Source organism: Harmonia axyridis, chromosome 4 (assembly GCF_914767665.1).
Source record: "Harmonia axyridis chromosome 4, icHarAxyr1.1, whole genome shotgun sequence".
Taxonomy (NCBI): domain Eukaryota; kingdom Metazoa; phylum Arthropoda; class Insecta; order Coleoptera; family Coccinellidae; genus Harmonia; species Harmonia axyridis.
In genome coordinates, this window is record NC_059504.1 from 13,180,657 (window position 1) to 13,195,842 (window position 15,186).

General features: G+C 36.4%; 1 protein-coding gene across 1 annotated transcript in view; it reads right to left on the reverse strand.

Annotated features, from left to right (window-relative positions):
- Positions 1–15,186, reverse strand: part of LOC123677607 (biorientation of chromosomes in cell division protein 1-like 1) — a 198,353-nt gene that overhangs the window by 8,849 nt on the left and 174,318 nt on the right. The window contains exons 3-5 of the mRNA XM_045614240.1: positions 14,206–14,320; positions 12,040–12,197; positions 2,428–2,576 (exon numbers count right to left, since the gene is read on the reverse strand). Coding sequence (XP_045470196.1) covers positions 2,428–2,576; positions 12,040–12,197; positions 14,206–14,320 — 422 coding nt within the window. The remainder of the gene's footprint in view (positions 1–2,427; positions 2,577–12,039; positions 12,198–14,205; positions 14,321–15,186) is intronic.

Consider the following 15,186-nt stretch of genomic DNA (forward strand, 5'->3'; position numbering starts at 1 on the left):
GTTAAAGAAAAAATGTACAAGAACACCCGAACTCTTTTATTTCAATTGAATAGATGACAGAAAGCATATCATGGATATGTTGATTCGTTTTCTAAAAAATTACTGTTTCAAATATTATTTGGGCTTTTTTGATAATTCCAAAACGTTAATCGTTACTTTTATCTGACCAGAAAAATTAGTAACAACTTGAAGAATTTTGTTGATAACATGATCTAAGAAAGGATGCCAACTGAAAAATTTTAAGTAGTAGGTATATTATAGAGGTATCAATGTTGTATTTGAAATGAGAGATCGATATGTTTTTAGAATTGCCCAAAACATCGTATCGAAATGATTTTTTTTATCGTATTTTGTAGAGTTTTCATTCTGAAGTGATATTTCGACCATTTTTGCTTAAATTTGAATAAATTCGAACGAAGTTTGAAAATAATTTATGTCATACCAGTTTATTTTTTTGATTTTATTGCTTACGTACCTGCCAATATCGAAATTGATTACATTATGACATTGGATATAATATGAATGCTTTGTGGCGGAAATAGTTATTATATCTACTCAATAAGTTTTATTAACAAAATTTAAAAAATTAGGAAAACTAAATTTGAACTTTTTTTCAATTAATCTGAATTTGGAAAATCTGAAAGGATCTCGTAAAGGTAAGATTGACAGCAGGAAACATGGATTCATTTTTCATTGTCTGTTTTCAACTTTCTATGAGGAGAAACCAGACTTACAAACTATGACTCCAAGTATTCGTGGTGTCTAAGGATATACTGTCCTCTATATAACCTCAGCAACAGAATCACCCTTCCAATCAAGAGTTGCTGATTTCGACCCAGACTGTGACCTGTATATATTTTCAGAAAGGTACAAACCCAGATATTTCGCAATAATAGATGAGATTTTGCCAAATGTGTTTTCAACAACAGGCTGTTTAAAACAACAACCATGTCTATATAGGTCAGAAAAAGCATTTTTTGCCTCTATCCAGAACTTCGGTCTTTTTTTTTTGAGATAGAGCAATATGAAAAATTATCAACTTCAAACAACAAAGCATGTGTAGATGTAATTGAATCTAAAAAAAAGGAAAAGAACCAGAAAGGAGTAATAAATGTTAGTTTCTATTATATTGATTCGAAGTTAGCGGCCCACTCTAAAGAACAATCTGAAACTGAATGGATTGCTTGGAAACCACCATGAAATTCATAAATTGGACAAGTATTCACCAAGTGGGCAATAGTTTCTTCTACACTACACTCACATAGTGGGTTATCAATAGAATACCATTTGAAGAGAATGCTATTACAACGACCATAACAGTCCTAAGTCGATTTAAAATACACCAAATTTTCCTAGGACGATTGGAACTTAGAACTTTCTCTAAAGGATCAACGATTAGACTTTTATTGAACACATCACAAGACCTCCATTCCGATCGGCAAATTTCCTTGTCACTTGCATTGGATTGAAGGAATGTATTAATCCATAACGGTTTACGTGACTTCAATCTGGCAGATTTAGTATCTGGGAGGTAAGATACAATTGAAAATAAGTTTGGGTGAAATGAAATTTTTCTCAAGCTTTCTTGACTGAGACCTGTTTACGAATATGAGGCCGAAGTATGTGTGATAGCACTGGAAAACAATTTGTAGATCTAATAGTTCCACTGATAATTCTCATAGAAACGTTAGCCTGTGGATCAATTTAATGAACATGAGCATATTGTACCAAACAGAACAACAGTATTCAGCAGCAGAAAAAACCAAGGCCAAAGCTGCCGTACGAAGAGTGCTGGCATCAGCAACCCATGATATGACTATGATAACACTATGATCTGATTCACCATCAGAGTGTTCTTCACTCGGTCCTTTTTTAACTAAGAGAAATGTTTCAAAGAGATCAGTAAAGTATCTGAGCAGTACAGTTACATAAGTACATTCGATACAGTTTCCTGCCACCGTTTTCAGTACTCTTTGTCATAGGAGTTTTGTGACATTTTTGATTTTTCAAGAATTTGACAATTTTCTTCCTTTTTTTCATTATTGACATTTCAGGTTTTACAGTTTTTTCATAGCAACGGTAGTGCATCTCATAGAAAATTGATAAACGTTCACTATGATTAAATTGAATTCTCAAATTTGTAGAAAAATGATTAACTGGTAGGACATAAATGTTTGTATACACCACGGGTTGAAAAAAACAATCATATAGATTTTATTCTGTAGCGATTTTTCTTTCAAATACTGCAAAGTTGAAAAACATCGCAAACAAGGATTTGAAATTCATTGCTATCCTGAAAATAGAACAATATTCACCTCGAGTTCCGCAACAATCGAAACCCTCAATACATGGGAGAACGGTCCAATTGAAAAGTGATAGAAACGGGGATTTATAAAACAGCAATTGGCACAAGTCAACCGTACTCACTGCGTTTCCTTTACACGTGATTCGTTTGGTGCCATCCAGGCCGCAATCAGATGTCAATTCCAGGGCCATTTGTTCGGGAATGTACAGGACGGTCAGGGAGGGCAGCTCCGTGAGGAGGCAACCTTTCTGTCCCAACGCCCAAGAGGGGACTGAAACAGATTCTGAAGGTGAGGAAGATCGATCTCTGGATATCTTCATGTAATCGAAAATGTCCTTTTTTGTTTGAAAAATAAGTTGAGTGCGCAGTAAATTCAATAATATCATATTAATTTATGAATGAATACATTTATTACGTATTAGAGTACAAATATACTGGAAAACGTGGAATGATTGCAATATTTCTGAAGAAATTCCACCAATCTATTAGGTGTACAACTTTGCTCTCGCCGTTTTGCAATAGATGGCTGTAGCGGTAAGTGGTAGTCGAAATAAATAGATCGTAGATGATACCTATAATATATAATGAGGTACTTGTAAACATAACTCCACTATTAGTCGATTTGTGTCTGCATCATAAAGTTATTCTCGATTAAACATGTCAGCTTACAAGCCATATTCTCGTCATCTGTGGGAGATTTCAATTTTCTGCTTTAATATGCGGCCGAAGCTCATCGAATCATTGATCATTGAAAGTGACGCAACGAGCTATTTTAGAAGGTCTGAAAGTCATGGGACTAATTCAGAAACAAAGAAATTGGGTGCCGTACGAATTGAAGCCGAGAGATGTTGAACGGCGTTTTTTGGTTGTGAACAGCTGCTTGCAAGGCAAATACGGAAGGGATTTCTGCATCGCATTGTGAGACGAAAAATGGGTTCGATACGATAATCCCAAGCGCCGAAAATCATGAGCATTTCCCGGCCATGATTCCATGTCGATGGTCAAACCGAATATTCATGGTTCCAAGGTCATGCACAGTATTTGGTGGGTCCAGCTCGGCGTAGTGTATTATGAGTTGTTGAAAGCAACAAACAGCCGAAATACAACGAGAGACATGATAAATTGATTTTACAGCATGACAATGCGCGACCCCATGTTGCGAATGTGGTCAAGACATACCTAGAATACAAACCTCCGTATTCTCCAGACGTTGATCTCTCTTTGACTATCACTTGTTTAGATCAATGGCACATGTCCTGGCTGACCAGCACTTCCGGTCTTATGAAGAAGAAAAGAATTGGATCGATTCGTCGATCGCTTCAAAAGATGACCAGTTTTTTCAACGCGGGATTCGTACGCTGCCCGAAAGATTGAAGAAAGTAGTGGCCAACGATGGATAATACTTTTATCATAAATTTATAACCAGTTTTCCGCAATAAAGCTTGAATTTCAGAAAAAAAAAGTTGAAGCAAAGTTGAACGCCTATGTAGAAGGATTCAGAGATGTTTTCCACCATTAGAATCTAATTTGAATATTGATTTATATTATCTTATCATTCATTATGATGGTCCTTCCATGTTTATACTTGATTCATCATTATGGGGAACATAAGCTCCAATCTGCCACTTGCACACCCCACGTGATTTTGCATATTATGTGATAACTGATCTTTTATCAACACAAAAGTGTTTGTCAAACTCCTTATTGAAACATCTTCCATCTGAATCTTCTGCGTGATGGCATGTTTTTTCATTAGATTTTTTTTTCTAAATATCATGTTGCAACCTTACTTGACTTTCATCTACGTTAGATCTTGCACATCCAAGATATTTCCACCAGCGTTGACAAGAAATGTTGCTGAGGTCTTTTCATTAGTGATCAATTTCCAGCACAAAATTATGATTAGTTTTTCATAAACGTCTAATAGGCCATCACGGTGAATCACCCTGTATAAATAGTTATAATTATTGCTCGTTTTCATCCATTTCATTCAATGATCTGGGGATTTGCGACTATTCCTTTCAATTTTTTCTGGAAATTTCAACAATCTGCATCTCAGTAACAGAACAGCTTCGGAGACATGATCTCCTAATGGTCATTTGCACCATTTGCCTAAACATCGATTAAAATTCAAACATCGATTAATTTCTGATTTCTCTTAAGAAATCAGAGAGTAATCAATGTTTAAATTTTTAATCAATGTTTAGGCAAATGGTGCAACTGGCCCTAAGTATTATATTGTATAATTGAGTTCTAAATTCAAAGCTCGTATATTTTTTCACATAAAAAAGGTCAATGGACAGGCACGTGTCTACATCTGGAATACAATGTGAGTCTGGCATCATCTTCCCATCTCTCCAGTGCCATTCCGACACGTGCATAGGAATTTCATTCGCAAAAGTTTTATCAGCCAATTAGTAGAATGTTATGTATGAAAGTTGGTAACTTGGAAGCTCTGGGGTAAAAATACGGATGCAATTATGCAAGTTTCGAGATGTAACTACTCGCTGTGTGAAGTGCATCGCAAATATCCAGCATTTATACGTCTACTTTCGACTTCATTTATTTTCCACTCCAAGTTTTCAACTCTACTGCCTCCGGTAAGAGTGAGAATAAGTCTGTATAGTGGCATCGTTTATGTTTCTCTTCTCTCACTGCCATTGAACTAATTGAACACAACTTTGTCGAGGAAAAGAACTGTTTGCAACTAATTCTTGCTACTTTGGTCTTCTCTGACTTTTATTTTGATTGGCATTTTGTTCATTCATTCAGTTATGACTGTCATTATTAATGTCATTTGAGACAAGTTAACTATCAAATAACACACTTTATAACTCTGTTATAATTCATAACTCACTAGAGAGTAATGAATTATAACTCTCACTCACGTTCATATTTATAGTAGTATTCTATTTATTTACTACTATTACAACCATAATTCACATTGAAATTGAAATCAAAAGAAAACGCTAATGGTTTATTCGAATTTGAAGTCATTGTAAAATTAGTTAGTTCATTGAAACCAGACGCTCCAATATTGGTGCAGCTGCTGATAGTACTGGAAGACGCCGACACATCAAAATCTTGTATTTTTGCTACCATTTGTATTTTGCACCGATTCTTCTAGATATCCTTCTGATACGGTCGAAGACTTCCATCCTACGTGGCATTCCAAAGTAGTCATGTTATGATGTTAACCCCTGCATTGGCCAAAAAAGTGTAGCCTAAGACCTTCTAAAACAGTGACCGGTGTAGGGCGCTGGTTCCTCCAATTTCAAAAACATTGCAATTCTTGAAGGTATCTTCGACAACGATCATAGACGTACAACTTTGCTTCCGCCGTTTTTTTCCCGAAATTCGAGGCTTTATTGTGAAAAACTGGTTATACATTTATGATTCAAAGTATTGTCCATCACTGGCCACTACTTTCTCCCATCTTTCGGGCAGCGTAAGAATCCCGCGTTGACAAAACTGGTCATCTTTTGGAGCAATCCACGAATTGTTTCAATTTTTTACTTCTTCATAAGAAAGGAAATGCTGCTCACCCCGGCCTGGTGCCATTGAAAGACACAAGTGATAGCTTGAGGGAGCAACGTCTGTAGAATACTGAACGTGGGGTAGGACTTCCCGTTCAATGTTTCCAAGTATGTTTTGACCACTTTCGCAACATGGTGTCGAGCATTTTTATGCTGTAAAATCACTTCATCATGTCTTTCGTTGTATTGCGGCCGTTTGTCTCTCAATGCTCGGCTCAAACGCATTTATTGCGTTCGATAACTATCGCCTGTGATTGTTTCAGTCACAAATTTAACAAATTATTTAACAAATTCAAATACACTACGCCGATCCCATCAAATACTGAGCATGACTTTGGAACCGTGAATTTTCGGTTTGGCCGTCGACGTGAAAGCATGGCCAGGATATTCCCATGTTTTTATGCCCTTGGGATGCAATGAACACATTTTTCGTCTACACTCTACAGTCACAATGCGATGCAGAAATCCATTCGGTATTTGTCTTGCAAGCAGCTGTTCACAAGCAAACAAACGCCGTTCAACATCTCTCGGCTTTAACTTGTACGGCACCCAATTTTCTTGTTTTTGAATCATTGCCATGACTTTCAGGCGTTTTGAAATGGCTTGATGGGTCACTCCCAAGGATCCTGCCAATTTTTCTTTCGTTTGACACTAGTCTTGATCAAGTAATGCCATCAATTCTGCATCTTCAAAAACCTTCGTTCTTCCACCGCCATGCTGATCTTCGAGGTCAAAATCACCGTTTTTGAACCGTCGAAACCACTCTCAGCATGTTCTTTTACTAATAGCGGCCTCACCATTATTATTTGAGAGCATTCGATGAGCCTAAGCTGCAGATATCTTCATATTGAAGCAAAAAATTAAAACCTTCCGCAAATGAGAATTTAGATCATAAGCAGATATGTATTTCATTGATTCAGTCCTTACTTGGTGGAAAATCATATTGATTTGATAAAAAATAATTGTAAACACTTACTACTTTCCACAGTTTTTAATAATTTACGACAATTGTTTCGCCGTCTAAGCGGCTTCATTAGGGTTACGGCGAAACAATTGTAAACACTTACTACTTTCCACAGTTTTTAATAATTTACGACAATTGTTTCGCCGTCTAAGCGGCTTCATTAGGGTTACGGCGAAACAATTGTCGTAAATTATTAAAAACTGTGGAAAGTAGTAAGTGTTTACAATTATTTTTTATCAAATCAATATGATTTTCCACCAAGTGTGGAAAGTAGTGAGTATTTACAATTATTTTTTACCAAATCATGAGCAGACATGTTTAATAAAGAATAACTTTATGATGCAGATACAAATCGACTAAAATTTCGATGGCTTTATGTTTACAAATACCTAAGATTATTGTATGACATCTACAATCTATTCATTTCGAGTTCCACTTACCGCTACAACCATCTATTGCAAAACGGCGGAAGCAAAGTTGTACACCTAATAGATTAGAACCCAGAGAAAATTATTTTTATTATAACTCTTCATTGCATAAAAGGTTGTACATCATTCTATTAACGAAGTGCAATGGGCGAGTATATCGCAAAGCGATGTCTTCCTGCCAATCTTCACATAATTGCTTACAACTCAATATTGTAACAATTTGGGTGTTTTAAATTCTATATAGAGGGAGTTTTTTTTAGAGCTATAGAACTTTAAATTGCAATAAAACAACGATGGATTATTCAATTGACATGAATTTTATTTATCCGCAAGATAATCTTGTGGCATTACATTTCAAATATGATTTCTGGCATATGACCGCCACGGCTGGCTCGGATGTAGTCCAATATGGACGTCCAATTTTCGATGACTTTTTCCAACATTTGTGGCCGTATATCGGCAATAATGTTGTCTTCCAAATGGTCAAGGGTTTGTGGCTTATCCGCATAGACCAATGACTTTACATAGCCCGACAGAAAGTAGTCTAGCGTTGTTAAATCACAAGATCTTGGAGGCCAATTCACCGGTACAAAACGTGAAATTAGGCGGTCACCAAACGTGTCTTTCAATAAATCGATTGTGGCACGAGCTGTGTGACATGTTGCGCCGTCTTGTTGGAACCACAGCTCCTGGACATCATGGTTGTTCAACTCAGAAATGAAAAAGTTAGTAATCATGGCTCTATACCGATCACCATTGACTGTAACGTTCTGGCCATCATCGTTTTTGAAGAAGTACGGACCAATGATTCCATCAGCCCATAAAGCGCACCAAACCGTCAGTTTTTCTGGATGTAACGGCGTTTCGACACATACTTGAGGATTAGCTTCACTCCAAATGCGGCAGTTTTGTTTGTTGACGTAGCCATTCAACCAGAAGTGCGCTTCATCGCTAAACAAAATAAAATGGACGTAGTGCGCGATACGTATTCCGCACAGAACCATTATTTTCTAAATAAAATTGCACTATTTGCGAGAGTTGTTCAGGCGTGAGTCTATTCATGATGAATTGCCAAACCAAACTGAGAATAAATCACTTGACAGCTGTTAAATCGGTCGCCATCTTGAACAGTAATGCCAACTCAATGTTATATACCTCGAAAAAAAACACCCGTTACATTTTGAATTTGAAAACCAGTTTATTCCAACAAATATTGCTACAAAACATTATCTATGAACTTCGAAATCATGCATTCTTATTGAAACACCTCCTTCCATGAAAATGCCACAAACTTCCAATCGTCTTAACGTATTCCAAAAACTAAAATCTCACCCACAATCCAACTCCAAACGATATGCAGTTTTAATTGCACTTCAGGAAGTTTTCAAACAATATCCCCCACTCCACACATCGATTATCATTTAATTGCGGACCATTTCGCGTCATTGGAATTCTCGAACGATCCCCATACAAAATTAACGTTTAATGATGTGGATAAACTTTTCGTATAACCCGACTAGCTAGTCCGAAAGTTCAACCCAACTTAAAGTTGAAGGGATCCCCAGATATCCAAGAACGCCAGGGGCTCGGCTCTATTTGGAGTTACCGTAAAATTTCTCAGATATACGGAACTCAAAAACTATGAGGGCTTCAAGTTGGCAACTTGCACGTCGCCCGTGGGCTTTAATATTTCCCAAGTCAAGTTTACTTTTATTTCATTTTCTATATCGTACTGCGAGATAACTATTATTCATTTCAGTTGATTTATCTATCGGAATTTTCATTTTTGTAGGAAGTTTCGTCTCGGCTTTTAACTTTGGGGGAATAAACGAAAACTTTCACGGGAAACTGTTATTATATGCAGGAGGGATCTGAAAACCTTTTTCTCCTCCTATTACACAATAGGTCTTGGGCCCAATCAGTAAAAAACAGATTTTCTCAATAGTTCCAACCTTTTTCGTCATCATAGTCACCTTCAAGAGTGACACATGTACTGCAAAGCTCCTCTAACTGTTCTATAGAAAGATTCATCTTACCACATAGGTTTTAACATCGACAATCATTTCTTGATCAGAGTCTAATTTCATTCCCTCCAGCACCATTTAACCGTTGATGTCAATGGTGCAGATACTGAATAACACTTATCAAGCAATTACTTTTCTTGCATTGTATTTTTCTCTGAAAAACAGTGTTTTATAGTTACACCAAAGAACAACCACAAATATAGTCTCACTCAACCTTCAATATCTCGCATCTTTTGAAGCTTAGTATTTACAAGAAAAAAGTAGTATGACACTAGTATGCATTTATTATGTTTATTATTATCTTTCTCGTTTTTATTCTTAGGATATTATTTCGGCGTTTTCGTATCTCCCACTGGTGACACAACAATATAAATTATACTCAAAGTAATTAAATGGATAGAGATGCCCTGTTTTTTACAATTGTCTTGTTTGTTGTGAAGCCAATTTTAGTCTTTGTTATTTTGATTTATGGTCAAGGGGAGGTCAGTAGAGAAAGGAGTTTGTTATGATGCGTATATGTTTCTGAGAGCATTTAAAGACCATCCTGTAAACAGTAAACCGTAGAGTCGGCGTCCAGAAAAATCCAGGTGTCGAAACTATGCAATTGCTATGGTGATATTTCGAGGTGGATGAAAACAAGCTATACATTTCGGTTTTAGAAAAGAGATGAGAGAGTCTACTGCATGTATTTTATAGCACTGAGAGATAAGATGGGTGACATCGTGATAGAGATAGTACGCAGATTTCTACTTTTCGAGTAACCGCAGCGAAGACAGTTTGGGCTTTTGGACACCAGGTGCCGCAATAGTACATCTATTCTTAATGCCACAGCTAGCTTTTAATTAAATGCTCACTGTTTTCATCGTTGATTAGGTTATGCGATACTGAATATTTTCAAAAACGACGCAGGGCTTTCGATACTCCACACCGATGATAACACCACATATTTACATAGCGTAACCAATAAGTTACTGGGTTAAGAGTTGACACTCTTAACCTAGTAACTATATTTCTTGAGAGTCTTCTTATTTGTCTAAGATCGTTATTCATAACGTTTTTCTCATGTTATTGATATTATTTTGATAATGAGGAGAGCAAGAGTTTTTGCGGAATTCTTCTGATTCGTCTTAATGTACATTCAATTAAACTGAAACCAAAATTTATTCATATGCATCATTCCATGATAACATAAAATATTATTTATTGATTTAATTATTTACCCTGTTCACTTTTTATTGTATGGTGAAATTTGATTTCAGGGTTGTTTCTGAATATATTATATTTATTGTTTAAAGATTTAAACTGCCATTTGATAGGCAACGTTTCGGGCAGTGCCCTTTTTCAAGGCTGTAAAATATATAAAAAACATACTCAATAAACATCACAATGGAACTAACAACAATTGAACAAGTTATTAATATAGGTAAATTTGCATATTCAATTACCTAATTGGAATAATGGAATTAGATCTCTATTCAATATAAAAACTTACCTATATTATATACTTGTTCGATTGTTGTTAGTTCCATTGTGATGTTTATTGAGTATGTTTTTTATATATTCTATAGGCTTGAAGAAGGGCACTGCCCGAAACGCTGCCTATCAAATGACAGTTTGAATCTTCAAATAATAAACAACCCTGAAATCAAATTTGACCATACAATAAAAAGTGAACAGGGTCAATAATAAATCAATAAATAATATTCTATGTTATCATGGAATGATGCAGATAAGTAAATTTTGGTTTCAAATTTAATTGAATGTACATTAATACAAATCAGAAGAAGTCCGCAAAAACTATCGCTCTTGTTATTTTATATAATGACAATTAGCAACGTAATATGTGCCTAGATAAAGTACATTATTTTGATTCTGTTGGTAATTTTCATAAATTACAAAACTCTATATTTTGTGATGATTTCTACCATTTGAAATAGCCAAATCAATTTGTCATATACAGGGTATCTGGTGACTTAGGTGAAGATAGCTGATTGTCTCAGGACTCTCGTTTTCGAAATATAGAGTGGAGAAATTTCAAACGTTTACAATTTTGGTAACATTAAGTAAATTTTGGTGAAGAGACTTCTGTTTTTTTTGTAAGATTGCTAACATTTGAAATCCCAGGTCTGTAATCAGGAATTTCATTTACTCTGAAACTGAAAGTCATAAAGACAACATGGGCTTACAGTATGCGTTTCACCCATCCAAGTCCTAACCTCGCTTGGCGCTGCTTGGCTTCAGTATTCTACCGTTAAAAATTTCAGCGTGCTATGGGTGACTTTGCTGGACTAGCAAATAATCAAATGTTTGAGCACCATAGATAAATATAAAGAAATATCATTTTTGAACTTCCAAGTTACTCAAAATAGCTCTCTGTATTATAGATCTTCTTCTTTATAACAAACATTACAGAAATTCAAATTTTGTTCAAGGTGGTTTACGAGAACGAAAACGAGAATCTTGAGGTGACTTCAAATATCATTTTAAAACTCACACTAGCCACCAAACACTCTGTATTGAAGATTCTCAGGAGTTATTTTACTTTTAAATTGTACACTTCTCTTCCAAAGTAAAATAAAAAATTCAATAATTCCAAAATGAAAAAACATTCTATCGAACGAAACGTAACGAATCAAACTTTTCCATCACTGACCTCCCTCCCACATCCCAAAAATAACCATAAAATCGATAAGAACCCCGCTCAAACCGTCAAGTCAGATAACGGAGATATCGAAAAACGTACAAAAAAAAAATTCCCTCTCCTAATTATTTCCGTACCCACCTGGCAACTCGCAGATGAAAGAGGCGGCTTCCGATCCTCCGCAAGAATACGGTTTCCACAAAAAATCAGCCGTCGGATCCATGGTGACACAGAGGGGCTCTCCTCCCAGCGGGATGGACTCGAACCAGTGGCCTTCGTTGCTCAGCATCCTTGAATCCCTGTTGGAAGAAAGGCTGGGTGTTAATCGAGGTATCGACGATGATATATGGTGTGTCGCGTGAGCACCGTGTTTCCTTGGAATTTATGGGCGGAAAAATTCGTATGGAATTGCCTCGTTCGGTACCGAAATATCGAGAAGACATTAATTTCATGGGGGACATTAGGTCGTCACTTGGTGTACGGGATGTACTGGATTTTGGTTCGTTTAGAGGGAAGTATGGGAATTCGGTTTCTTTGCTTAAAATATTGGGATGAATAATTTCGACTTTCAAAATAAAAACGTCACGTGAGAAAAAAACGTTATGCCCTTCATTAGGTGACCTACGTTAGCTGGAAAATCTCGCTACTTTTACAGAATGAAGCCTCATCTCATTATGGCATCAGGAAGCTATACCGTGAAGTCTATTGTGTCTATTATCAGTTGACAACGATATTAGAGATGTGAAATTTTCGGAATTAAAGTTCTGCATTCACAAACTCTTTTCAAAAGAGTATGTTATATCTTGTACATGAAATATACAATATACTGTTTGCTACTAAGTGTACAATTTTGCTTCCGCCGCTTTTTTCCGAAATTCGAGGCTTTATAGTAAAAACCTGGTTCTAGATTTATGATTCAAAGTATTGTCTTTCGCTGGCCACTACTTTCTCCCACCTTTTGGGTAGCGTTCGAATTCGCGTTGATAAAACTGGTCATTTTTTGAAGCTATCCACGAATCGATCTAAGTTTTTATTTCTTCATGAGGCCGGAAGTGCTAGTCAGCATTGCTGGGTGCCATTGATCGAAACAAGTGATAGTCCGAAGATGCAACGTCTGGAGAATACGGCGGGTGGGGAAGGACTTTCCATTTCAACGCTTCCAAGTATGTCTCGATAGTTTGAAGGTCGATCATTGTTATGCTATAAAATCACTTTATCATGCCTGTCGTTGTATTGCGGTCGTTTGTCTTTCAATGCTCGGCTGAAACGCAATTATTGCGTTTGATAACGATCGCCTATGATGGTTTCCGTCGGTTTTAACAACTCATAATACATTGCGCTGAGCTGGTCTCACCAAATATTGAGCATGACCTTGGAACCGTGAATATTTGGTTAAGTCGTCAAGGTGGAAGTATGGCCGGGATATCCCCATGATTTTCAGCCCTTTGGGATTCTCGTAATGAACCCATTTTTCATTAACAGTCACAATGCGATGCTGAAATTCTTTCTGTCTTTGCCTTGCGAGCTATTGTTCACAAGGAAACAAACGCCGTTCAACATTTCTCGGCTACAATTCGTACGGCAACCAATTTCCAATGACTTTCAGGCACTTTGAAATGCCTTGTTGCGTCTTTCCCAAAGATCTAGCCAATTCTTGTTGTGTTTGACACGAGTCTTGATCAAGTAATGCCTCCTATTCTGCATCTTCGAAAACCTTCACCGTTCTTGAGGCGTTGAAACCACTCTCGGCACGTTCCTTTATGCGGCCTCACCATAGGTATTTAAGAGCATTCGATGAGCTTCAGCTGTAGATTTCTTCATATTAATGCAGAAAATTAAAACCTTCCGCAATTGACGGGAATTTGTCTTGTAAGCTGATATGTTTAATCGAGAATATATTCGATGGCGTTATGTTTACAAATACCTAACCTCATTATATGACATCTACGAGCTTTTTATTTCGACTACCACTTACCGCTACAGCTATCCATTACAAAAACGGCGGAAGCAAAGTTGTACACCTAATAACATTTCGAAAATAGCTATTTTTCATTTGGTATCTTGAATATCAAAAACTATCTCACGCATTTCTGGATAATGTTCATTTGAAACTGAAACATGAAAGAACTGAGTGGATATGAAATTCGATGAAAGTACTATTGACCGAGAGGGTAAATAGACAAGAAAGAAAAGAAATACTTAATAATCCAATACGATAAAAGCCGATTGAGCTGTTGTATTAGAATAACAAAGGGAACATGGAGCTGGATCAATGTAATGTTTTGAAATTGATTTTGCTTTACTTACGACCAAGTGAATTCGGAATTCTCTGACTTCTTAGATAAACCAATCCAAACATTGTCTGTTATGTCCAATTCCTTCAGGTACGCTCTTATGGCATCGTATTGAGAAGATGTATCAGCTGTAAGGAAAAAGAGAATCAGATTTTTCATGTATAAATTACTTTTTCTGCTAATCGATTTCAGTCTTTTATTCTTAAATAGTTTGAATTTAAGATGTATCAATCGAATATTATAGGCATTTAGTTTATATTTAAAGCTTTGCGTTAGAAAAAGAGCAGAAGACTTATAATTGATCTATAGTTCAGATAAATCATTCTTCCAAAACCATAAGACTTTGAATTCCGAGTTCAAAATCATTATATACATTCTTAGAGGATGAATTATAATTGCTTATTTTCTGCTTTTATCTTGATGATGTAGATGAGAACCTTATTCGCCCTCTTTTCAATTTCTCCCATGCAAAAAGATACCGCACAATCAATCACATTATCATTTTTCATACGGAAAAAAGATCAGCTGTCCTATTATCTAAACTCGGCTTTCCTCGAAGGCAGTAACGCTTGAAAACGTGGTTTCCAATAAAATCCCATTACATTGCAACAAGAATGTTAAAAGCCGAGACGTAAAATATACGAAAAAGTGCTCCGCTCTAAAAGAACCATCAATTTGAAGATCAAGGCAAGTATTACCACTGCATACGGAGATGAAAAGAATTAAGGACAAAGAGAATGGGTTGGCTGCTATGAATCATTTACAGGATTCAAGATTCGGTAGCGGTTTCATCTTCTCCGTAAAGTTCTTTCGTATTGCGAGATGAACTTCAATTTGAGAGAGCTTAAAGAAACAAAGGATCCTATTCGCTCCGGTAAAGCAGGCTGTAGCTGCTTCAGGGAATTCTTTCACTATCTCACACACTCCAAAGAATTCTTCATGAGGCCTGCTTCTACCTTTTACTCCGAAATTTATCATAGAAATACTAGGATGG